Source organism: Dicentrarchus labrax, unplaced genomic scaffold (genome assembly GCF_905237075.1).
Source record: "Dicentrarchus labrax unplaced genomic scaffold, dlabrax2021, whole genome shotgun sequence".
Taxonomy (NCBI): domain Eukaryota; kingdom Metazoa; phylum Chordata; class Actinopteri; family Moronidae; genus Dicentrarchus; species Dicentrarchus labrax.
In genome coordinates, this window is record NW_026136704.1 from 911,718 (window position 1) to 936,835 (window position 25,118).

General features: G+C 41.1%; 1 protein-coding gene across 10 annotated transcripts in view; it reads left to right on the forward strand.

The window, feature by feature from the left end:
* The first annotated feature begins 9,246 nt into the window (after positions 1 to 9,246).
* The window catches only part of LOC127362760 (diacylglycerol kinase delta), a 31,344-nt gene continuing 15,472 nt past the window's right edge, over positions 9,247 to 25,118 (forward strand). For 4 of the 10 annotated variants that reach the window (XM_051398894.1, XM_051398896.1, XM_051398895.1 and 1 more), the window contains exons 1-9: positions 9,247 to 9,419; positions 12,006 to 12,116; positions 12,367 to 12,447; positions 19,433 to 19,537; positions 19,611 to 19,743; positions 22,150 to 22,256; positions 22,493 to 22,618; positions 24,773 to 24,875; positions 24,953 to 25,115. In XM_051398894.1, coding sequence (XP_051254854.1) covers positions 9,282 to 9,419; positions 12,006 to 12,116; positions 12,367 to 12,447; positions 19,433 to 19,537; positions 19,611 to 19,743; positions 22,150 to 22,256; positions 22,493 to 22,618; positions 24,773 to 24,875; positions 24,953 to 25,115 — 1,067 coding nt within the window. In that variant the 5' untranslated portion in view covers positions 9,247 to 9,281. Of the gene's footprint in view, positions 9,420 to 9,778; positions 9,994 to 10,694; positions 11,295 to 12,005; positions 12,117 to 12,366; positions 12,448 to 15,760; positions 15,877 to 19,432; positions 19,538 to 19,610; positions 19,744 to 22,149; positions 22,257 to 22,492; positions 22,619 to 24,772; positions 24,876 to 24,952; positions 25,116 to 25,118 lie in introns of those variants that run through there. The other 6 variants (XM_051398901.1, XM_051398900.1, XM_051398898.1 and 3 more) reach the window with 6 other exon arrangements.

Genomic DNA, 25,118 nt, shown 5'->3' on the forward strand with positions numbered 1-25,118 from the left:
GAGTCACAGCTCTATCGCCACATATCCCCATAAACTTAAGTAGCAATGACTTCATGAGCTTCTTCTATAATAAAATTATTACTATTAGAGAAAAATTAATCACCAACTGCCATCAAAGTATCAGTGGCTCTCCAAGTTCGGGACTTCTGTCAATGTAAACTTAGATGTATATTTAGACTGTTTTCTCTATCATCTTCATCAGTTAACTTCAATCATTTCTTCATCAGCCATCAACCTGTCTGTTAGACCCGATCCCAACTAGGCTGCTTAAGAAGTTGTTCCCTTAATTGGCACTCTTTACTGGATATGATTAATCTTTCTTTATTATCAGGATATGTACCACAGTCCTTTAAGTAGCTGTAATTAAACCCCTTCTTAAAAGTCTACTCTTGACCCAGGGGTTTTAGCCAACTATAGACCGATTTCTAACCTCCCGTTCTCTCTAAGATTCTGAGAAAGTAGTGCCAAAGAGTTGTGTGACTTTCTACATAACAATAGTTTATTTGAGGATTTTCGTCAGATTTAGAGTTCATCATAGCACAGAGACAGCTCTGGTTAAGTTAATAATGACCTTCTGATTGCTTCTGACAATGGACTTGTCTCTGTACTTGTATTATTAGATCTTAGTGCTGCATTTGACACCATTGACCATGATATTCTTTACAGAGACTTGAGCATCAAATTGGCATTAAAGGAACTGCCCTAACCTGGTTTAGTCATACTTATCAGATCGTTCTCAGTTTGTACATGTTAACGATGAATCCTCCATAAATACTAAAGTTAGTCATGAGTTCCACAAGGTTCTGTACTTGGACCAATACTATTTACTTTATATATGCTCCTTTAGGCAACATTATTAGGAATCACTCCATTAACTTTCACTGTTATGCAGATGATACCAGTTATATCTATCAATCAAACCCAATGAAATTAATCAATTATCTAAATTACAAACATGTCTTAAGGACATAAAATCCTGATGACCTGCAATTCTCTGATGTTAAACTCAGAAAAACCGAAATTCTTGTTCTTGGCCCCAAAACCTTAGAGACTCATTGTCTAAAGATATAGTCACTCTAGATGGCATTAACTTGGCCTCTAGCACCACTGTCAGAATCTTGGAGTTATCTTTGATCAGGATTTGTCATTTAACTCCCACATAAAGCAGACCTCTAGGACTGCCTTCTTCATTACGTTATATTAGAAAATTAGACACATACTATCACAGACAGATGCAAAAACTAATCCATGCATTTTACTCAGGCTATACTGCAACTCTTATTATCAGTTGCCCAATAAGTCCATTAAACGCTCCAATTAATTCGAACGCTGCAGCACGAGTACTGACGAACTAAAAGAGATCACATCTCTCCTGTACTAGCTACTCTGCATTGGCTCCCTATAAAATGTAGAATTGAATTTAAAATCCTCCTCCTCACCTATAAAGCTCTTCATGGTCAGCCCCTTCATATCTTAAGAGCTCATAGTACCCTATTACCCCACTAGAACACTACGTTCTGAATGCTGGCTACTTGTGGTTCCTATAGTTCTAAAGTAGAACAGAGCCGAGCCTTCAGTTACAAGCTCCTCTCCTGTGAACCAGCTTCCAGTTTGGTTCAGGCAACACCCTCACCACATTCAGAGTAGGCTTAAGACATTCCTCTTGATAAAGCTTATAGTTAGGGCTGGATCAGTGAGTCCTGAACCATCCCTTAGTTTGCTGCTATAGGCCTAGACTTCGGGATTTCCCATGGTGCACTGAGCCCCCCCCCCCCCCCCCCTTTTCCCCCCCCTTTCCTCCCCCTTTAATACATTTTATAACCCCCCCCCCCCCCCCCCCTTTTTTTTTTTTCTCCCCTCCCCTCTTCTCTTCGAACCTCCCCGCCCCCCCCCCCCCCCCCCCCTTTCCCCCCCCTTTCCATTTTTTTTTTTTTCCTCCCCCTCTCTCCCTCCCCCCCCCCCCCCCCCCCCCCCCCCCCCCCCCCCCCCCCCCCCCCCCCCCCCCCCCCCCCCCCCCCCCCCCCCCCCCCCCCTCTACCTTTTTTCTTTTAATTTTTCTTTTTCCCTTTCTCTTTTCCCCTTTTTTTTTCTTTTTTTTTTTTTTTTTTTTTTTTTTTTTTAATATAATTTTAAAAAAAAAAAATATAAAAAAAAAAAAATAAAAAAAAAAAAAAAAAAAAGATAATTTTATTCTTAAATAATTGATTAACCTAATAATGTTGCCTAAAGGGAGCATATATAAAGTAAATAGTATTGGTCCAAGTACAGAACCTTGTGGAACTCCATGACTAACTGTAGTATTTATTGAAGATTTATCGTTAACATGTACAAACTACGAGCGATCTGATAAATATGACGTGAACCAGCTTAGTGCGGTTCCTTTAATGCCAATTTGATGCTCAAGTCTCTGTAAAAGAATACTATGGTCAATGGTGTCAAATGCAGCACTAAGATCTAATAATACAAGTACAGAGACAAGTCCATTGTCAGAAGCAATCAGAAGGTCATTATTAACTTTAACCAGAGCTGTCTCTGTGCTGTGATGAACTCTAAATCCTGACTGAAAATCCTCAAATAAACTATTGTTATGTAGAAAGTCACACAACTCTTTGGCGACTACTTTCTCCAGAATCTTAGAGAGGAAGGAGAGGTTAGAAATCGGTCTATAGTCGGCTAAAACCCCTGGGTCAAGAGTGGGCTTTTTAAGAAGGGGTTTAATTACAGCTACTTTAAAGGACTGTGGTACATATCCTGATAATAAAGAAAGATTAATCATATCCAGTAAAGAAGTGCCAATTAAGGGAACAACTTCTTTAAGCAGCCTAGTTGGGATCGGGTCTAATAGACAGGTTGATGGCTTCGATGAAGAAATGATTGAAGTTAACTGATGAAGATCGATAGCAGAAAAACAGTCTAAATATATATCTAAGTTTACATTGGCAGAAGTCCCTGAACTTGGAGAGCCACTGATAACTGTTGATGGCAGTTGGTGATTAATTTTCTCTCTAATAGTAATAATTTTATTATAGAAGAAGCTCATGAAGTCATTGCTACTTAAGTTTATGGGGATATGTGGCTCAATAGAGCTGTGACTCTCTGTCAGCCTGGCTACAGTGCTGAAGAGGAACCTAGGGTTGTTCTTATTTTATTCTATTAGTGCTGAGTAATAGGCTCCTCTGGCATTACGGAGGGCCTTTCTATAAGTTTTAAGATTATTATGCCAAATTGAGCGATATTCTGATAATTTGGAAGAGCGCCATTTCCTTTCAGATTTCCTAGCTATTTCTTTTAAGTGGTGGGTTTGGTGGTTATACCAAGGTGCTAGTCTCCTATGTTTTAATAATTTCCTTTTTATAGGAGCGATAGAGTCTAATGTTGATCGTAGTGAGCCTGCAGCACTATCGACAAGATTATCAATTTCAGAGGGACTAAAGTCGTTATAGGACTCTGTTAAATTCAGACATGGCATTGAATTAAACACTGAAGGAATCTCCTCCTTAAATTTAGCTACAGCACTGTCAGATAGACATCTGCTGTAGGAAGTTTTGCCTAATGGCTTATAATCTAATAATATAAATTCAAAAGTTATTAAATAATGGTCAGATAGGAAAGGATTATGTGGGAAGACTATTAAATGTTCAATATCAATGCCATATGATAGAACAAGGTCAAGAGTGTGATTAAAACAATGAGTTGGTTTATTTACACTCTGACAGAAGCCAATTGAGTCTATTAATGATATAAATGCATTACTAAGGCTGTCATTGTTAACATCCACATGAATATTAAAATCACCTACAATAATTACTTTATCTGATTTAAGGACTAAACTTGATTCAAACTCAGAGAATTCAGATATAAAATCAGAGTACGGTCCAGGAGTGCGGTACACTATAACAAATAGAACTGGCTGCAGTGTTTTCCAGTTTGGGTGAGAAAGACTAAGAACAAGGCTTTCAAATGAATTATAATTTATAGTTTAGGTTTAGGGTCCATTAAAACGCTCGAATCATATATGGCTGCTACTCCACCTCCTCGGCCAGTGCCTCGAGGAATGTGAGTATTAATATGACTGGGGGGGGTGCATTCATTTAGGCTAACATACTCCTCGTGGGACAACCAGGTCTCAGTAAGACAAAGTAAATCAATATCATAATCTGATATTAATTCATTCACTAAAACAGCTTTAGAGGACAGAGACCTGATATTTAACAGCCCACATTTCATTCTCTTATTTTGTGCTACTGAGGAGTTAGTTTTAATTTTTATTAGATATTTATGTTGAACTCCTCTTGTTTTTATTTCTTTAAATAATTTAGGTGGTCGGGGGACAGACACAGTCTCTATGGGGTTTTGGGTGGGTGACTGTTCTAAAGAAAGCGCAGAAAAGTGTGTAAGACAGCAGCTCTGCTTCCTGGTCCTAACTCTGGACTGTCAGGTTTTAGAAATAAACTTCGCCATATTTCTAGATAAGAGAGCCGCTCCATCCAAAGTGGGATGGATGCCGTCTCTCCTAATCAGACCAGGTTTTCCCCAAAAAGGCTTCCAGTTATCAATAAAGCCCACATCGTTTTCTGGACACCACCTCGACAGCCAGCGGTGGAATGACGACATGCGGCTATACATGTCATCACTGGTCACATTGGGGAGGGGTCCAGAGAAAACTACGGAGTCCGACATTGTCTTAGCATAATTACACACCGACTCCACATTAATCTTAGTGACCTCCGATTGGCGTAAACGGGTGTCATTACCGCCGACGTGGATAACAATCTTACTATATTTACGTTTATCTTTGGCCAGCAGTTTTAAATAGGATTCAATGTCGCCCGCTCTGGCCCCAGGGATACATTTAACTATGGCCGCTGGCTTCGCTAACTTCACGTTTCTGACTATGGAGCTGCCAATAACCAGAGTTGGTTCCTCAGCGGGTGTATCGCTGAGTGGGGAAAATGTATTAGAGACATGAATGGGTTGGTGGTGAACTGTGGGCTTCGCCGTTTTAGTCTTCCTTCGCTCAGTCACCCAGCCTCCCTGTCTTCCCGGCTGCTCTGGAACTACCGGAGGAACTACCGGAGGAACTACCGGGGGAACTACCGGAGGATCTACCGGAGGATCTACCGGAGGACAACTAACAGAAGCTACCTTCGGTCGGACCGCACCGGCTACTGGGGGCTGGCTAACTATAGCGGCTAAAGATACCTCTGTGGTGTGGTGCCGTTCCTCTAACTCACTAAGCCTCGCCTCCAGCGCAGTAAATAAACTACATTAAATACAAGAAACATTATCTTTAAAGGAGGCAGAGGAATAACTGAACATCTGACACACTGAGCAGGACAGAGGAGAGGGAGAGGGAGAAGCCATAGCTAACTGCTAATGCCAATGAAACTAGCGTGTATGACAAACTTTGAAAATAGTGAAAAGTCGCTAAAAGAAGGAGAAACTCCGAGTGCTTAGGTAGAACTAGTCTATGTTTAAATGTTAAGCGGGAAAATAACTGCTGTAACGAGTAAAACTAATTTAGATTTAGCGTTCACTGACAGAGCTACAGCACCAAACAGTGTACACAGAGCAGGAAGTAAACCGGAAATGAGTCAGTACGCTTACCGTAGCACGTCACCAGCAACAGTGAGTATCAGTGTATCAAGCAACTAGTTGGCAGACATCCCGTACTTATACCTTAGCTCAGAAAAATGTCATGTTTCAATGCAAAATGTTCGAGGAAGTCCTGTCCAAACCGTTGGGTGAGAAACTGGAAATAGTGTGCCACGGCGCTATTTATGCTGAAACGGTATTGCTGGATTTAGGAGTTATTGAGACAAAATAAACGAAAATGGCAAGCAAAAAGTTGACGCTTAGGGAAGTGATGGGTCTCCTATTCGCTGACTCTGACTCTGAAGGGGAAAATCTACCTTTGGAAGATGACAGCCGGTCGATTAGTGAGCGTGATAGTCACGGTGCGCCTTTGCACCGGCGCTGCCGGGCAGAGCGAGGAAAACACACAAGCACAAACACACGACCCTTAGAGTAAAGGGGAGTAACTGAGAGTAACTGAGAGTAACGGGGAGTAACTGAAAGTAACAACGGGGGAGTAACTGGGGAGTAACTGAGAGTAACTAGAGTAACGGGGAGTAACTGAGAGTAACTGGGAGTAACGTGGAGTAACTGAGAGTAACTTAGAGTAAAGGGGAGTAACTGAGAGTTACAGGGAGTAACTGAGAGTAACGGAGAGTAAAGGGGAGTAACTGAGAGTAACTTAGAGTAACGGGGAGTAACTGAGAGTAACTGAGAGTAGCTGAGAGTAATTGAGAGTAACGGGAGTAACTGGGAGTAACAACGGGGGTAACAGAGTAACTGAGAGTAACAGGGAGTAACTGGGAGTAACAACGGGGAGTAACTGAGAGTAACTGAGAGTAACAGGGAGTAACTGGGAGTAACAACGGGGAGTAACTGAGAGTAACTTAGAGTAACGGGGAGTAACTGAGAGTAACTTAGAGTAACGGGGGTGAGTAACTTAGAGTAAAGGGGAGTAACTGAGAGTTACAGGGAGTAACTGAGAGTAACTGAGAGTAACGGGGAGTAACTGGGAGTAACAATGGGGAGTAACTGAGAGTAACTTAGAGTAACGGGGAGTAACTGAGAGTAACTGAGAGTAGCTGAGAGTAATTGAGAGTAACGGGGAGTAACTGGGAGTAACAACGGGGAGTAACAGAGTAACTGAGAGTAACAGGGAGTAACTGGGAGTAACAACGGGGAGTAACTGAGAGTAACTGAGAGTAACAGGGAGTAACTGGGAGTAACAACGGGGAGTAACTGAGAGTAACTTAGAGTAACGGGGAGTAACTGAGAGTAACTTAGAGTAACGGGGAGTAACTGAGAGTAACTGAGAGTAACAGGGAGTAACTGAGAGTAACTGAGGGTAGCTGAGAGTAACTGAGAGTAACGGGGAGTAACTACGGGGAGTAACTGGGAGTAACAACGGGGAGTAACTGAGAGTAACTGAGGGTAGCTGAGAGTAACTGAGAGTAACGGGGAGTAACTGGGAGTAACAACGGGGAGTAACAGAGTAACTGAGAGTAACAGGGAGTAACTGGGAGTAACAACGGGGAGTAACTGAGAGTAACTTAGAGTAACGGGGAGTAACTGGGAGTAACAACGGGGAGTAACTGAGAGTAACTGAGAGTAACGGGGAGTAACTGAGAGTAACTGAGGGTAGCTGAGAGTAACTGAGAGTAACGGGGAGTAACTGGGAGTAACAACGGGGAGTAACTGAGAGTAACAGGGAGTAACTGGGAGTAACAACGGGGAGTAACTGAGAGTAACGGGGAGTAACTGAGAGTAACTGAGAGTAACGGGGAGTAACTGGGAGTAACAGGGACCACCTGGACCAAAAGCTAACATTAGCTTGAACCCAGTGAAGCAGCAGAGGAACCACAGACCATCTGGACTGAAAGCGTTTACACACTCAGTTTAGGGCGTTTGTTGATGGATCATAATTAACTGATTGTATATTCAATTCAATTCAATTATTTTTTTTGTATAGTATACGATTAACTTTTCAAATAGAGCAGAAAGTCCTCGACCGATTTAAGATTAATGTACTGATGGATCATAATTAACTGGTGATTGATATATTGATGAATCTGTGATCATTCAGGGCTTCTGTAGTGTCTCTCTCACACAGACAGTGTATTGTCTCTCTCTCTTCAGGTCAGTGTCGTTTATCCTCAAACTTTCCCTCCAGCTGAACCTGTGTTCTTTGTTCCTTTGTTCCTTTGAGGTTGAAGAGGAGTTCACACACTGACTGATGATGTAACTCATTGATCGTTACTGTTACATTATATAATAATAAAATATATCAGCATCAGAACACTGGGAGTCATTTTGAATTAAATATTGATTGAACATTGTTTGAATGTTAAATGGTAAATGGGCCTGTACTTGTATAGCGCCTTTCTAGTCTTCTGACCACTCAAAGTGCTTTTACACTACGTGCCACATTCACCCTTTCACACACATTCACTCAGTGATGCACAGCATCAGGAGCAATTCAGGGTTCAATATCTTGCTCAAGGATACTTCGACATGTGGCACCAGGAGCCGGGAATCGAGCCAATAACCTTCCGATTTGGGGGACGACCCGCTCTCCCTCTGCTCCACAGCCGCCCCCATGAACCATCCCTTAGTTATGCTGCTATGGGCCTAGACTATCGGGGGATTTCCCATGATGCACTGAGCTCCTCTCTTCCTCTCTCTTTCTGCACTCATTCATGTTCCATTAATGCATGTTACTAACTCCACTTCTTCCCCGGAGTTCTTGTGCTTTCCCTCTCTGTCTCTCTGTCTCTCTCCCTCTCTCTCTCTCTCTCACCCCAACTGGTCGAGACAGACGACCACCCACCTAGAGCCGGAGGATCTGTCCTAGGTTTCTGCCTTTTAACAGGCAGTGTTTCCTTGCCCTTGTCTCCAAGGTCTTGCTCATGGTGGTACTGTTGGGTCTCTGTAATTAATGTTAAAGAGTTCGGTCTAGACCTGCTCTATTTGAAAAGTGTCCTGAGATAACTTCTGTTATGAATTGGCGCTATTCAAATAAAATTGAATTGAACATGGAGGTTCAACATGGAGGAGGACGATGGGACTTGTTGATGATGTGACTTATTGAAGAAGGGACTTATCGACGAAGGGAATTATTGATGAAGGGACTTGTTGGACTGCTTGTATGAATGTGTTCTGATCTGACTGAAGTCTGAAACCTGTGTGTGTGAACTGAAACTGGATCCCAGTAAACAGAAAGACTGGATCCTCCACCCTGACTCTGTTTCTGGACACACACACAGGTTTCACTGTTAGATAAGAGTGTATAACCTGTATTCACTTTCTCGGAGGAAAGACCTCAGCCGACAGGCAGGAGCCCTCCTCTGGGCTTCCTAATATATTTACAAAAAACTAAAAATCCACTTTTATTTCTGTGACGTTGAGCCTCAACTTTTTATTAACATGTAAACTGAATTTCAGTTAAATATTCCAGAAGTTTCAAACAGAAATCACCCAGTTTATTGTTATTATATTATATTATATGTTATTATTGTTATAAATTATTATTATTGTTTATTATATATTCATATTTGTAGTTATTATAGTGTTGGGGGAGTTGCTGTAATATCCGACTTTGACCAACAGAGGTCAGTAAGCGCCCCTCTTATCTCCTCCTGTGTGTTGTCTGGTCTCCGCCGCTGGGGGGCGCTCCCTCCCCTGGTCCTCCCCGGGGGTCTGATGGCAGGATGGCGGAGGCAGGGGGACCGGAGTCTGCCGCGGCCCGGTGCCCGGACGAGTCATCGGACAGCGAGCCGGAGCAGGAGCCCGGAACCCCGCAGAAACTCATCCGAAAAGTGTCCACTTCCGGCCAGATCCGCAGCAAGGTAACGAGCCTCTAACGGACATTATAGTGTTCATTCAGCGGGATGGGCCACACACAGCCCCGAGGAACACCAACCAAACTCCACTCTAAAACCTCACACTTTAACATTAACAGTCTTAATGGACACATTGCGAACAATATCCAATATAATGTAATACTTTTAATTAATTATCAGGATCCGCTGTGTGATACCGCACACACCACACACCCAAACATCACTAATGTTCACAATACGTCATCTTTTATAACCGGATTGACACTTCTTCCCCGCGTCCCTTCCTCCGCTCCTCCCTGCTGTCCGTCCGACTGAAGCGTTTAAAGAAACGGGCTTTTAGCTGAAATCACTGCTGATTGGTGGGTTTGGACTCTGCCGATTTAAAGAGTGGGTGTGATTGAACTTTTAACGAGTTTAATCCTCGTTCACACACTTATTTAAATATTAGGAATTTGAACTTTTAATTTGACGGATTTTAAACGGACTTTTGATCCAGTGCTTCTGCCGACGAGAGTAAGCGGCGCATTCAGGGGTAAGGGCCACAGCTGCTGCACTAACCCTCCCGGGTAATAATATTACGGTAAATATAATTAACAAATATATTATTTCTGTGGGTTAAAACCTTAAGAAGGAACATTGGAAGTATTTATTTACATCGTTGTACAGAAACCGTTAACTAACAGTTAGTTGAGGCTAACTCCTGCTAGCCGACGGGTCTTAGGCCCGAAGGAAAGCCCCGCTGTTTCCCACCGCTGCCCTTCCGGGAGAGAGAGGGGTAACCCCGGTGGAGAACGCGTTAAACGGCCGGTTGTTTGTGACACATAACGGTCCTCAGTGTATTATGATCAATACTAACAGTTATAAGATATTAAATATCATCAGAAATAATGAACCGCTCAACATAACGGAACATTTATAATAAACTATATGCTGCCTTTAAGGACACATCAAAAGCTTGGGAATACCAGTGTCACTGCTCTGAACAGTCACACTGTTTACAGCCTTCACATTACACTTACTAGAGTTTTAATCGTCTTCTACTGCTTGTTGGATAAAATATTAAATCTACATTATTTACTTACATACTTTATATCGATTTATTTCCACTGGTAGAAGAAATAATAATTATAAATCATCTCAGTTCCCTTTTCCCCTCAATCCCCTTTGTGCCTGTGTCAGCGTTGTGGTTGTCTGCCAGAAGCTGTCACACACTGACTGTTGATCCAGTCTGAAGCCACATTGTTACCATCCACTGTTTAGATCTTGGTGCTTTTTAACTCTAGATTTGAACCGGATGAAGGATTTTAGTCATCGGACGTCTGGATCTTAAGTTATCAGAGAAACAAGCTGAGCTAACGTTAGCAGCAGCTCGGCTCGCAGCCCCTCCGGGACGTCCTTTGTCTGTCCAACAGCGTGGGAGAAGCAGTGATTGTTAAGGTGGAACTGCTTTATTCAGTGATTGTTAAGGTGGAACTGCTTTATTCAGTGTGTTTAGTGGTTTTAATCAGCGGGTCTGTTTGTGTTGGAGAGGAGGAGACCTCTGTGGATCATTGGGCTCCCGGTAGAAACCTCCTGAACCATGAACACTGAAGGAATCCTAACCGGGAGAAGCTGACTGCAATGACGCCAATGGTGGTGAAGACAACAACTCCCATGATCCCACGCTGCTTCACCACCTCATCACACTTTATATTTTCTTACTGTTCTGATGTGAGAGGCCCCCTAGTGGCAGATAGTACACACTGTACCTTTAATGTGACACATTGAGTTCACACTGACGTTGGTTAAAGTCAGGATGTTTATTGAGGCACAGCACTGATGTGTCTGACGGTCCGTGAAGGCAGCAGCAGCACACTGACGTGGATGTTTGAGTCACAGGAAGTGAGTTTCTATTTAAAGCCACAAAAACATGAACAATGAGTCATGTGGGAAATAAGGAGGTATTTGTGTTCTCCTCTGATGAACTAAGGTTTAAAACAATGCTGGATGTTGTCCATTGATCTACAGATGATGAAGATGATGATGAAGATGTGTTAAATAGCAATAAAGTTAAATTGTTGTAGTTCTGATCAGCGGTTTGATTGAGCTATAAAATAGTTGCTGATCATTTTCTGTCGATCAATGAATCGTTTCAGACCTTATGATCATTGCTAACAATAATCAATAACCATATTGATTGATAACTGCACATAGAAAGATGATCGTCAATATCCTGAATACAGGGATCAATAACTGATAAACTCTACAACTCCTGTAACATCAGTCAGCTGATGCAGTGTATTGATTAGGATGTTTATAAGTAAACACTCTGGATGGATGCTGTTGTTGACGACAACAACAACAACAGTCACTGAATGAGCTCTCAATATATCCACTGATCAATATATGCACTGATCAATATATCCACTGATCAATATAATAAATATATCTTATTAATGGGTTTGTGATGATGAATCAGCAGTTTTCTCACACATCCACACTGTATCATTATTATTATATATGAATTATTATAATTCATATAATTATAATAATTCATATACTATAATAATAATAATAATAATAATAATAATAATAATAATATGTGTGTGTCAGACGGTGCTGAAGGAGGGGAATCTGATGAAACAGACCAACTCGTTCCAGCGCTGGAAGAGACGATACTTCAAACTGAGAGGGAGGACTCTGTACTACGCTCAGACCGCCAAGGTGAGTCACTGACCTCAGGTCCACCTCAGGTCCACCTGGGTCCACCTGGGTCCACCTGGGTCCAGGTGTTTCTAAATGTGTGAACCTCCACAGGCTCTGGTGGATCTTCAGCAGCATGTGGACTCCAGGTAGTCCTGTGAGTGTCAATAAGACCAGCTTCCATTGATTTCTATGGAGTAAATGTGTTATAGTTCTAATAATACTACTAATACTAATACTAATCAATGAATATTGATCTGTGTGTCTGCAGTCCATAATCTTTGATGAAGTTGATCTGACTGACGCCAGCGTGGCTGAGTCCAGCACCAAGAACATCAACAACAGCTTCACTGTGAGTGTGTTCAGAACCAGGACCACCTGGACCCTGATGTGGACTCAGCAGGTCCACAAAGAGGTTTTGGTATTTAGTGCTACAAAAGAGTCAAACATTGAGGAGCTGTTAGTTTCTGAATATGAATAATATTAATAATAATAATGCAGTGCACAGTCACTCACCTTTATCATCAGGAAAAATACTACCATTAAATAGAACAGTGGTTCCCAACCTGAGGGTCAGGGCCCCTCGCTAGGGGTCGCCACAGCTTTACGGGGGTTGCATGGCCTTCTTAATTTAAGGGTTATATAAATATATCTCAGTGTTCATTTCTGTGAATAAAACTACATCAAATAGTTATTTCTGGATTATTATTAGTGTGCCTGGAAAGCACACTACTATAATTCTCCGTGCTTATTATTATTCTTCCGTACGTTTTTCGGTCGACTACTCCTCCCACAATTTTGGTCGCACATACACTAAAAGGTACCAAGACGTGCAGCTCGGTGAGGACATTAGTGCTATGACTTTTCTAAGCGTTTCGCCAAACAGTTTGCCGATAAATCGCCAAAAACCAGGCCAAAAGATTTATGGGTGTGTATTGGTAGAATGTTCACAGCTAGAGTGCGTGACATCATCACTAGAGTGGAGAGAGAGAGAAGCATTTGTCAAAAAATAAATTTGTAAACTGCTCTCAAGGCCACAAATGTCACTGTACAGAAATAATGTATAGATAGAAACGTAGGTAAATCCGTTGGGGTCGCAGTGATACCACTGCTGAAGCTGTCAGAGAAATAGTTTTGGCGGGAAGCACACTGATGCGCCAGCAACACCCATTTCTTCCTTAATCTCCCGAGGTCACCTTTTTTAACTTTAGCCACTGAAACTCGTCCTACGGTCGACGAGATGACGATGCTCACGGAGAATGACAAGGTATTAATATGCTAGCCCTAGCTAGCTAGCGTGCTAGGGATGATGACATGGTATTAATATATGGGCCAGAGTCAGGTACACTCAAAATTTCTTAGGAATTTTCTAGTTATTATTTAATATCTAAAGTTTGAAGAAAACACAAAAAAATACATAATACACACTATTATTAATAACAAGTTCCTATAATTATGATTAAAACTTATCTGAGGACATTTACACAAACAAGTCTTATTGTTGTTGTTAATATGAAATATATTATTATTATTAGTTATATGAAATATCAGTCAGTTAATCAGCTGATTAAAAACAATAAATATATTTATATACATGCAGGACAATAAGTATGATGATGATCTTCCTCATGTCCTCCACAGTCTCATTATTTAATGATATATAATAGGGATGCTCAATATTGGCTTTTCTGCCGATATCTGATATTCCGATATTGTCCAACTCTCAATGTCCGATACCGATATCACCCGATATCAATATCACCCGATATCGATATCACCCGATACCGATATCACCCGATACCGATATCATCCGATACCGATATCTGCAGGCTTTTTACACCAAAACTGTAACAACATAACAACATAACAAATCTCCTATTGTGGAATTAACACATTGTGACTCATTTTATGGCGATGCCCCACTGGATGAATACATAAATGCAACATTTCCAAATGTAAACACTGTCTGTGCAAAATAAGAGAACAACTTTAACTTTCATTGTATTAATACTGAAAGGAGCGCTAACGCTAATCACTAGCTTTGGTTAATGTGTTTAATTGTATTATTCTCCTGAAGGAGTGCTAATGTAAATTAAAGAACAGCTCATAGCAGGGTCAAATATTTAAGGTGCATTGAACTTATTTTGTGTTAATATTAAAATCATTCAGCTTTAAATTGTTTGTTTGTTAGCCACCGTTAGCAACCAACCAGTCTAGTTGTTGTTGTTGTTGTTGTTGTTGTTATACGTCAGTGGTTCTCAATTATTTTCTGTCAGATCAGATAACATCAGACATACTTTAATAATCCCGTGGGGAAATTTAATAATTTGCCCCCCCTAGAGGACAGACATTTTTTCATGCCCCCCCTGAATTTTGATACTATTGAGAAACTGATAATATTTATTTATCTGTACAAACCACTGTATGAGTTGCTGGCACCAGCATTCTGCATACAATCACCTGATTATCAAAATGAATTCATAAAATGAGCTGAGATAACATCTGCAACAACTAAAAATAATTTCAGTTTATTAACTTTACTTAACTGGTCACTTGTCAGCTTCATCAGTATTCAGTGTCTCAGCACTTTCTCACCTATGATTGTGACCATGTCCAATGCTGCCGGAGCATTAGCTCCTCTGCTATTGTCTGATGTTTTTTGTATCTTGCGATGTGGCGGTGTTTGTACGAGGCTAACGGTGAGTTTTTACTTACTGATGCCGCGCTCACTAAATGACCGGCCTGTTGGCGATACTCATCGAGTATCCAAGGAAAAAAGTCCAGTGGCTTATTGACATAACTGGGTGTAAGGTCTCCAAGTGCCGTCTTAATTAGTTTGGTTTCATGCTGTCTGCTGCCAGAGTTTTTAAACATTAAACACACACAGGTCTCCTCATTTCCGACCGTATTCACGGTAAACCCAGGGCTATGTAGGCTTCGTCATATTTCCTGCTCTCATTGGGTTTATGCCTGTTACCGTCACTTGCTGTTCTTGCCTCTGACGCCTCCTCCGTTTTTGTTTTTACTCCTGTCAGAAACTTCTCCATCTCTCCTCCTCCGTCAGGCCCCCCTGCCCCGGGGGGGGTGGCGCGCCCCACTATTTGAGAAGTACTGTTATACGTCATCTAGCGCGCGCCGGTAAACGTCCCATGCTGCGTTCATGCAGGCTCAGAAATGCTGAAGCCTACAGAACAAACATCGGTTATAAAAACCCGATACTGATAATTCCCGATATTACATTTTTTAGTCCTTTATTTATTTATTTATTAACTTTTGAAAATGACAAAGACAAATTAATTCATTAAATCTTTTTTCTTTATCAAATCATAGAATCAGTCTTATTTTGGTGGGTTCTGTCACTTCCTGTAAACAAGGCTTTGATGTGTGTGTGTGTGTGTGTGTGTGTGTGTGTGTGTGTGTAAAAGAGTGTGTGTCTGTGTGTGTGTGTGTGTGTGTGTGTGTGTGTGTGTGTGCGCGCACATATCACAGTGTATTTATAGTAAACTGTGTGTGTGTGTGTGTGTGTGTGTGTGTGTGTGTGTGTGTGTGTGTGTGTGTGTGTGTGTTGGGGGGGCGACAGACAGGAAGTATATTGAGTCATAGGAGAGGATGTGGGTGGGGCGAGAGAGAGAGAGAGAGAGAGACACACACACACACACACACACACACCATCACAGACCAGAACCAGAACTTCTCAAGACCTGAACCGTCCTGGATCAGGACTCTGAAGTGGATTTTTGAGCTGGTGGTTGACATCTGCCTGTCTATGTGACGAGTTGAGGTAAAACAGCTGATTGGTCACACTGTGATCTAATTTTAGATTTGAGCTTTAATTTGAAACTAGGAGGTCAAAGGTCGACTGCAGTCTTTAATGAACGATCATTAAATGTCCTGCAGGGACTGTGATTGTGTTGATTGTGGTGCCCCCTGTGGACAAACAGCAGTAGTGTTTCTACTTTCATTACCTTCAGATGTTCTCCGTGTATTGATTATTGATCTTTTAGTACTTTATTTGTACAGCAGGTAGATTGGGTTGGGTGGACTGTTAAATATATTGGTGATGGTGATACCTGTGTCCCAGCTTTGATGACTGGAGCATGTTTAGGATTTGAGATTTTGATGCGTATTTGCGACTCCCATTGACGGGCCATTCCAAAAAGGATTATTATTATTGATCATGTGTCTGTCCTCAGTGAGTTTGGATCGTCACATGTTCAACTAGACTTTGTAGATGAACCTCTTTGAATAGGAGTCCCAGTCACTGTCTGTCTGTTCATGCTGGTCTCATGTGATCTGAGCTGACGTCAGCTCCAGGAAGACTCACAGCTGGAGGACTCATCCTGATCCACTTCTGAGTCTCTGAGAACTCAAGATCACCATTTTAGACCAGTGAGCTGTAACAGGAATCTCCCACAGTGGGACGTCAGGGTCTCTTTCTGAGCATTATGACTGCATTATACTGCATTATACTGCATTATTACTGCATTATACTACATTATACTGCATTATTACTGCATTATACTACATTATACTGCATTATTACTGCATTATACTACATTATACTGCATTATACTGCATTATACTACATTATACTACATTATACTGCATTATACTACATTATACTGCATTATCACTGCATTATACTGCATTATACTGCATTATCACCGCATTATACTACATTATTACTGCATTATACTACATTATACTACATTATACTGCATTATACTACATTATACTACATTATACTGCATTATACTGCATTATACTGAATTATACTACATTATACTACATTATTACTGCATTATACTACATTATACTGCATTATTACTGCATTTTACTGCATTATTACTGCATTATACTACATTATTACTGCATCATACTACATTATACTGCATTATACTGCATCATACTACATTATACTGCATTATACTACATTATACTGCATTATTACTGCATTATACTAGATTATTACTGCATTATACTACATTATACTGCATTATACTACATTATACTGCGTCATACTGCGTTATACTACATTATACTGCATTATACTACATTATACTGCATTATACTGCATTATACTGCATTATACTGCAACATACTGCATTATACTACATTATACTGCATTATTACTGCATTATACTACATTATTACTGCATTATACTACATTATTACTGCATTACACTACATAATACTGCATTATTACTGCATTATCACTGCATTATACTACATTATACTGCATTATACTACATAATACTGCATTATTACTGCATTATACTGCATTATTACTGTATTGTACTGCATTATACTGCATTATCACTGCATTATACTGCATTATACTGCATTATCACTGCATTATCACTGGATTATACTGCATTATTACTGCATTATCACTGCATTATACTGCATTATCACTGGATTATACTACATTATCACTGCATTATACTGCATTATACTGCATTGTTACTGCATTATACTACATTAGACGGCATTATATTGCATTATCACTGCATTATACTGTATTATACTGCATTATCACTATTACACTGCATTATCACTGGATTATACTGCATTATCACTGGATTATACTGCATTATCACTGCATTATACTGCATTATTACTGCATTATACTACATTATACTACATTAGACGGCATTATACTGCATTATCACTGCATTATACTGCATTATCACTGCATTATACTGTATTATACTGCATTATCACTGTATTATACTGCATTATACTGTATTATACTGCATTATACTGCATTATACTACATTATTACTGCATTATACTGCATTATACTACATTATTACTGCATTATACTGCATTATACTACATTATCACTGCATTATACTGCATTATACTGCATTATTACTGCATTATACTGCATTGTACTACATTAGACGGCATTATACTGCATTATCACTGCATTATACTGTATTATACTGCATTATCACTATTATACTGCATTATCACTGCGTTATCACTGGATTATACTGCATTATCACTGGATTATACTGCATTATCACTGCATTATACTGCATTATACTGCATTATTACTGCATTATACTACATTATACTACATTAGACGGCATTATACTGCATTATCACTGCATTATACTGCATTATCACTGTATTATACTGCATTATCACTGTATTATAGTGCATTAGCACTGTATTATACTGCATTATACTGCATTATCACTGCATTATACTGCATTATCACTGTATTATACTGCATTATCACTGTATTATAGTGCATTAGCACTGTATTATACTGCATTATACTGCATTATCACTGCATTATACTGCATTATACTGCATTATCACTGCATTATACTACATTATACTGCATTATCACTGGATTATACTGCATTATTACTGCATTAAACTGCATTATACTGCATTATCACTGGATTATACTGCATCATACTACATTATCACTGCATTATACTGCATTATACTGCATTATCACTGCATTATACTACATTATACTGCGTCATACTGCATTATACTACATTATTACTGCATTATACTACATTATACTGCATTAACACTGTATTATACTGCATTATCACTGCATTATACTGCATTATACTGCATTATCACTGTATTATACTGCATTATACTGCATTATCACTGCATTATACTACATTATACTGCATTATCACTGGATTATACTGCATTATTACTGCATTAAACTGCATTATACTGCATTATCACTGGATTATACTGCATCATACTACATTATCACTGCATTATACTGCATTATACTGCATTATCACTATTATATTGCATTATCACTGCATTATACTGCATTATCACTGCATTATACTGCATTATACTGCATTATCACTGTATTATACTGCATTATTACTGTATTATACTGCATTATCACTGTATTATACTGCATTATTACTGTATTATACTGCATTATCACTGTATTATACTGCATTATACTGCATTATCACTGCATTATACTGCATTGTTACTGCATTATACTACATTATTACTGCATTATAGTGCATTATACTGCATTATACTGCATTATTACTGCGTTTTACTGCATTAGTATAGTGTCTATATGTGTGTATGAGGGTTATTTCTGTCTGGGAACAGGCAGTTCATTGTGGAGCAGCTGAACAGGAAGTGGAAGTCAACGTCTCTGGAAACCACACACATACACACACACACACACACACACACTCTTTCCACCGCTGTATGTGTGTGTTTTCATATAATGAGAACAATGGTCTGTAAACTGCCAACTTCACCGACAACAACAAAACCAGTAAATACTGAAGGTTAACGTGTGTGTATGTGTGTGTGTGTAGGTGATCACCCCCTGCAGACGTCTGGTTCTGTGTGCAGACAACAGGAAGGAGATGGAGGAGTGGATGGCAGCTCTACGCAGCGTCCAGAACAGACAGAACTATGAGGTCAGTATTATTACCAGTATGACCAGTACAGTGACTCCCAGTATCAGAGGCTGACTATGTCTGTCCCTCCCAGTCTACCCAGTACAGCATGGACCACTTCAGTGGGATGCACAACTGGTACGCCTGCTCCCACGCCAGACCGACGTACTGCAACGTCTGCAGGGAGGCGCTGTCAGGAGTCACATCACACGGCCTGTCCTGTGAAGGTACACACAGTACACACACAGTACACACACAGTACACACAGTACACACACAGTACACAAACATTACACACACATTACACACACATTACACATTACACACATTACACACACATTACACATTACACACACATTACACACACAGTACGCACACATTACACACACATTACACATTACACACACATTACACTCACAGTACACACACATTACACACACAGTACACACACAGTACACACACAGTACACAAACATTACACACACATTACACATTACACACACATTACACATTACACACACACACATTACACATTACACATTACACACACATTACACACACAGTACACACACAGTACACAACATTACCCACGCACACATTACACATTACACACACATTACACACACAGTACACACACAGTACACAAACATTACACACACAGTACGCACACATTACACACACAGTATGCACACAGTAAACACACATTACACACAGTAAACACACATTACACACACAGTACACACAGTACACGCACAGTACACACACAGTACACACAGTACACACAGAGTACACACACTTTTCAAATAGAGCAGGTCTACACCGAACTCTTTATAACATTAATTACAGAGACCCAACAGTTCCACCCCGAGCAAGACCTTGGAGACAAGGGCAAGGAAAAACTGCCTGTTAAAAGGCAGAAACCTAGGACAGATCCTCCGGCTCTAGGTGGGTGGTCGTCTGTCTCGACCAGTTGGGGTGAGAGAGAGAGAGAGAGAGAGACAGACAGACAGACAGACAGACAGACGCACAGCAACAACAGTATTGGCAATGGCAATCTAGCAGGACCATGGCAGGAGGCTCCACCAGGATCGATAAAAACCTGCGAGACGAGAAAGCACAAGTACTCCGGGGAAGAAGTGAAGTTAGTAACATGCATTAATGGAACATGAATGAGTGCAGAAAGAGAGAGGAAGAGAGGAGCTCAGTGCACCATGGGAAATCCCCCGATAGTCTAGGCCTATAGCAGCATAACTAAGGGATGGTTCAGGACTCACCTGATCCAGCCCTAACTATAAGCTTTATCAAAGAGGAATGTCTTAAGCGTACTCTTGAATGTGGTGAGGGTGTCTGCCTCCAAAACCACAACTGGAAGCTGGTTCCACAGGAGAGGAGCTTGGTGAAGGCTCTGGCTCCTGTTCTACTTTTAGAGACTATAGGAACCACAAGTAGCCCAGCATTCAGAGAACGTAGAGTTAGTGGGGTAATAGGGTACTATGAGCTCTTTAAGATATGAAGGGGCCTGACCATGAAGAGCTTTATAGGTGAGGAGGAGGATTTTAAATTCTATTCTACATTTTACAGGGAGCCAGTGCAGAGAAGCTAGTACAGGAGAGATGTGATCTCTTTTTCTAGTTCCTGTCAGTACTCGTGCTGCAGCGTTCTGAATTAATTGGAGCGTTTTAATGGACTTATTGGGGCAACCTGATAATAAAGAGTTGCAGTAATCCAGCCTTGAAGTAACAAATGCATGGATTAGTTTTTCTGCATCTGTCTGTGATAGGATGTGTCTAATTTTTGTAATATTACGTAAATGAAAGAAGGCAGTCCTAGAGGTCTGCTTCATGTGGGAGTTAAATGACCTCCTGATCCTGATCAAAGATAACTCCAAGATTCCTGACAGTGGTGCTAGAGGCCAAGTTAATGCCATCTAGAGTAACTATATCTTTAGACAGTGAGTCTCTAAGATTTTTTGTTTTTTTCTGAGTTTAACATCAGAAAATTGCAGGTCATCCAGGATTTTATGTCCTTAAGACATGTTTGTTATTTAGATAATTGATTAATTTCATTGGGTTTGATTGATAGATATAACTGCGTATCATCTGCATAACAGTGAAAGTTAATGGAGTGATTCCTAATAATGTTGCCTAAAGGGAGCATAAAAAAAAAAGTAAATAGTATCGGTCCAAGTACAGAACCTTGTGGAACTCCATGACTAACTGTAGTATTTATTGAAGATTCATCGTTAACATGTACACACAGTACACACACAGTACACACAATACACACACATTACACACACATTACACGCACATTACACACACAGTACACATACATTACACACAGTACACACACAGTACACACACAGTACACACCCAGTACACACACAGTACACACACATTACACACACAGTACACACACAGTACACACAGTACTACACACAGTACTACACACAGTACACACACAGTACACTGAGTACACACACACACACACACACACACACACACAGAGCAGCTATATTTCCATCAGGAAGGACGTCAGAGGGAAAACCAGAAGATAAGTGCTGCCCCCTGCTGGCTGTTAGAGAGAATATTATATATAAACTGTGTGTGTGTGTGTGTGTGTGTGTGTGTGTCAGTGTGTAAGTTTAAGGCTCATAAGCGCTGTGCAGTCAGAGCCACCAACAACTGTAAATGGACCACACTGGCTTCTATCGGGAAGGACATCATCGAGGACGAGGACGGGGTGAGACACAACATTCCTAGACTGACAGTTCAATTCAATTCAATTCAATTCAATTCAATTTTATTTGTATAGCGCCAATTCATAACAGAAGTTATCTCAGGACACTTTTCAAATAGAGCAGGTCTAGACCGAACACTTTAAAACATTAGAAACTTTAAAACAGAGTGACTGTAAACGCCTCGTGTGTCCAGCTGACCTGTGACCTCTGACCTCTGACCTCTGACCTCTGCCCTCAGGTGTCGATGCCTCACCAGTGGCTGGAGGGGAACCTGCCTGTGTCGGCCAAGTGTAACGTCTGTGATAAGACGTGTGGCAGCGTCCTCCGCCTGCAGGACTGGAGGTGTCTCTGGTGTAAAGCCATGGTGAGACAGCTCTGGTTGCTATGGTTACGGTGGTTTCTATGGTTACTGTGAGTCACTGCAGATGTTTAACATTAAAGTGTTATGATCACATTCATTGAACACCTACAGAGAGCACTGGTTCCCAACCTGCAGCCGCACTTTCATTTCAACAATCAAATGAAACCTGGTGTCAGCAGCTACAGCAGCAGGTTGGGATCCATACTTTAATGCTAACTTATCTCTCTTCCAGTCTATCTATCTTTCTGTCCGCCCTCTGTATAAGTAACAAGTCTTTATCTATCCGAGATCTGAATCTGGTGTGACCATTGACAGTTTATATAATGACTGTATATATAATGACAGTTTATATAATAACAGTATATATAATGCTGTATATATAATGACAGTGTATATAATGACAGTTTATATAATGTCAGTGTGTTAAAACTGCATTCTATGTGAAGGCCAGCAGGGGGAGCTCCACTGGCTGCAATATAAACTGATCTCATTCACTCTAAGGGAGAATGAGCTCAGTAAACGGTTTCCTGATAAGTTTCTGGTCTCAGTCTGTAGTTTTGGTCATCTTCCATGGTGTTCATTTAGTAACTGATGGTCCCATTTAGAGTAAAACAGACCATAAAGCAGGGTATGCTTTAGGGCGGGGCTACCTTGTGATTGACAGCTCATTCTCAGTGAGTCCATCCAGCTCAACACACCAAACTCAGATCAAACTGTCAAACAGTGCTGATCAAATATGGATCCAGATTCTGTTGCTGACTATTTCTCTCCTCAAATCTGTTCACAAACACATTTTACTGTTTATCTGGAATACTTGGGGCCTGAGAATGTGCGTTCCTCCACGGGAGCTTCATTGCTGGCGTACGTACATATTTTTTGCTTATGTCAGTTGTCAGTTGGCGACACTCACAGGCGATGCATTGAAATTGCATAGCCGAAATTAACAATTGCTCTCGGGACAGTTGCACTGTATGCGAAAGTCATTATTATTTACAATCTATCAAGCAATTACACAATTTTAAATCATTTGCAGATTATTTGTGTTAAGGGGTTATTTACTGCAGCGCACAGTCCTCTACTGCGTATGGAGGATAAGTAGAACACACTCAAATTATCTCTAGCCTCTTGGCATATTTATTTAACAGTTAACAATAAAGTGTGGACCGATGTGCCACCGTCTCATCAGCATGGCTCACACACAACAATAACTAGCACTCACTGGGAGCGTGGTGACGTCACGTCTTGTACGTACCGTAACCCTTTCACAATACAGCAGTACAGTATATCAGTCTACCGTAATACAGGGACTCCACCACCTGTGGCCTGAAGGCTCTGGCGATGGGCAGATGTGTCTTCATATCTGACCACTTCTTTTTCAACTCCGCTGCGGTGCGGTTCTCCGACCCTACCAAGTTTACTGCCTGTGCCACGCAAAATAAATTGCTTTGGCCTCTACCTCCGTCAGCAGCACCTCCAATTCACACTGCGTAAAATTTCCTTTTTTCCTGGCTTTTGCCATTTTCCTAAAGACAGCACTATCTAGGCCTATTTATACTAATTAGCATATTCAAATCGGTGTATTCGAGGGAGGGGACAGGGTGGAGCGTTGTGCTCGTGCATGTGCGCTCAATTTCACGTTGATTGCGATGTACAAAGACAATGTGCGTGGGATTCTGCGTACGCACGTTTTGATACATCTGAATTTTTTTGTGCGTACGGAACTTTCACTCTTTCAGTGTACGCCACATTCTAGTAGGAAAGTTAGTACATGAGGCCCCAGATCCTGTGTGAGCAGGAGAGCTGCCATCGTTTCCAAACCAAGAGCAGCCAATGAGAGCAGCTTAACTTGTTGTAGTGGGACTGTCTGTGGGTAGCAGCAGTCTGTCTCTCCCTCCTCCTCCACACAGACTGCAGACACCCCCCCCATACAACACAGTGACGCCTCAAAGGAAAATTGAATGGGCGAATGTGACCCACAATGATTCACATTTGTTTGTGTCTTTTCATGGACTTTGTTTGATCTACTCACAGATACTTTTATTAGTTTGGTGGGAACGCAGCCTCAGTTTATTAGCTGAGCTGAGGGTTCCTGCTCCAACCGACAGGAGCTTTTAATGTGAAAGATCTCAGCAAGAAGTCTGTCTCTGTCCTCTGCAGGTGCACTCGGGCTGTAAGGACCAGCTGTCCTCTAAGTGTCCTCTGGGTCAGTGCAAAGTGTCCGTCATCCCTCCGACCGCTCTCAACAGCATCGACTCTGACGGTGAGTGTCCTCCACACATCTGTTACACCTGCACGCACCTGAGTGACTTCATGCTGACAGTTGAATTGTGGGTCCAGGTTTCTGGAAGGCGTCCTGTCCTCCGTCCTGCACCAGTCCTCTGCTGGTCTTCGTCAACTCGAAGAGCGGAGACAACCAGGGCGTCAAGTTCCTGCGACGCTTCAAACAGCTGCTGAACCCGGCGCAGGTGTTCGACCTGATGAACGGAGGGCCACACCTGGGGTG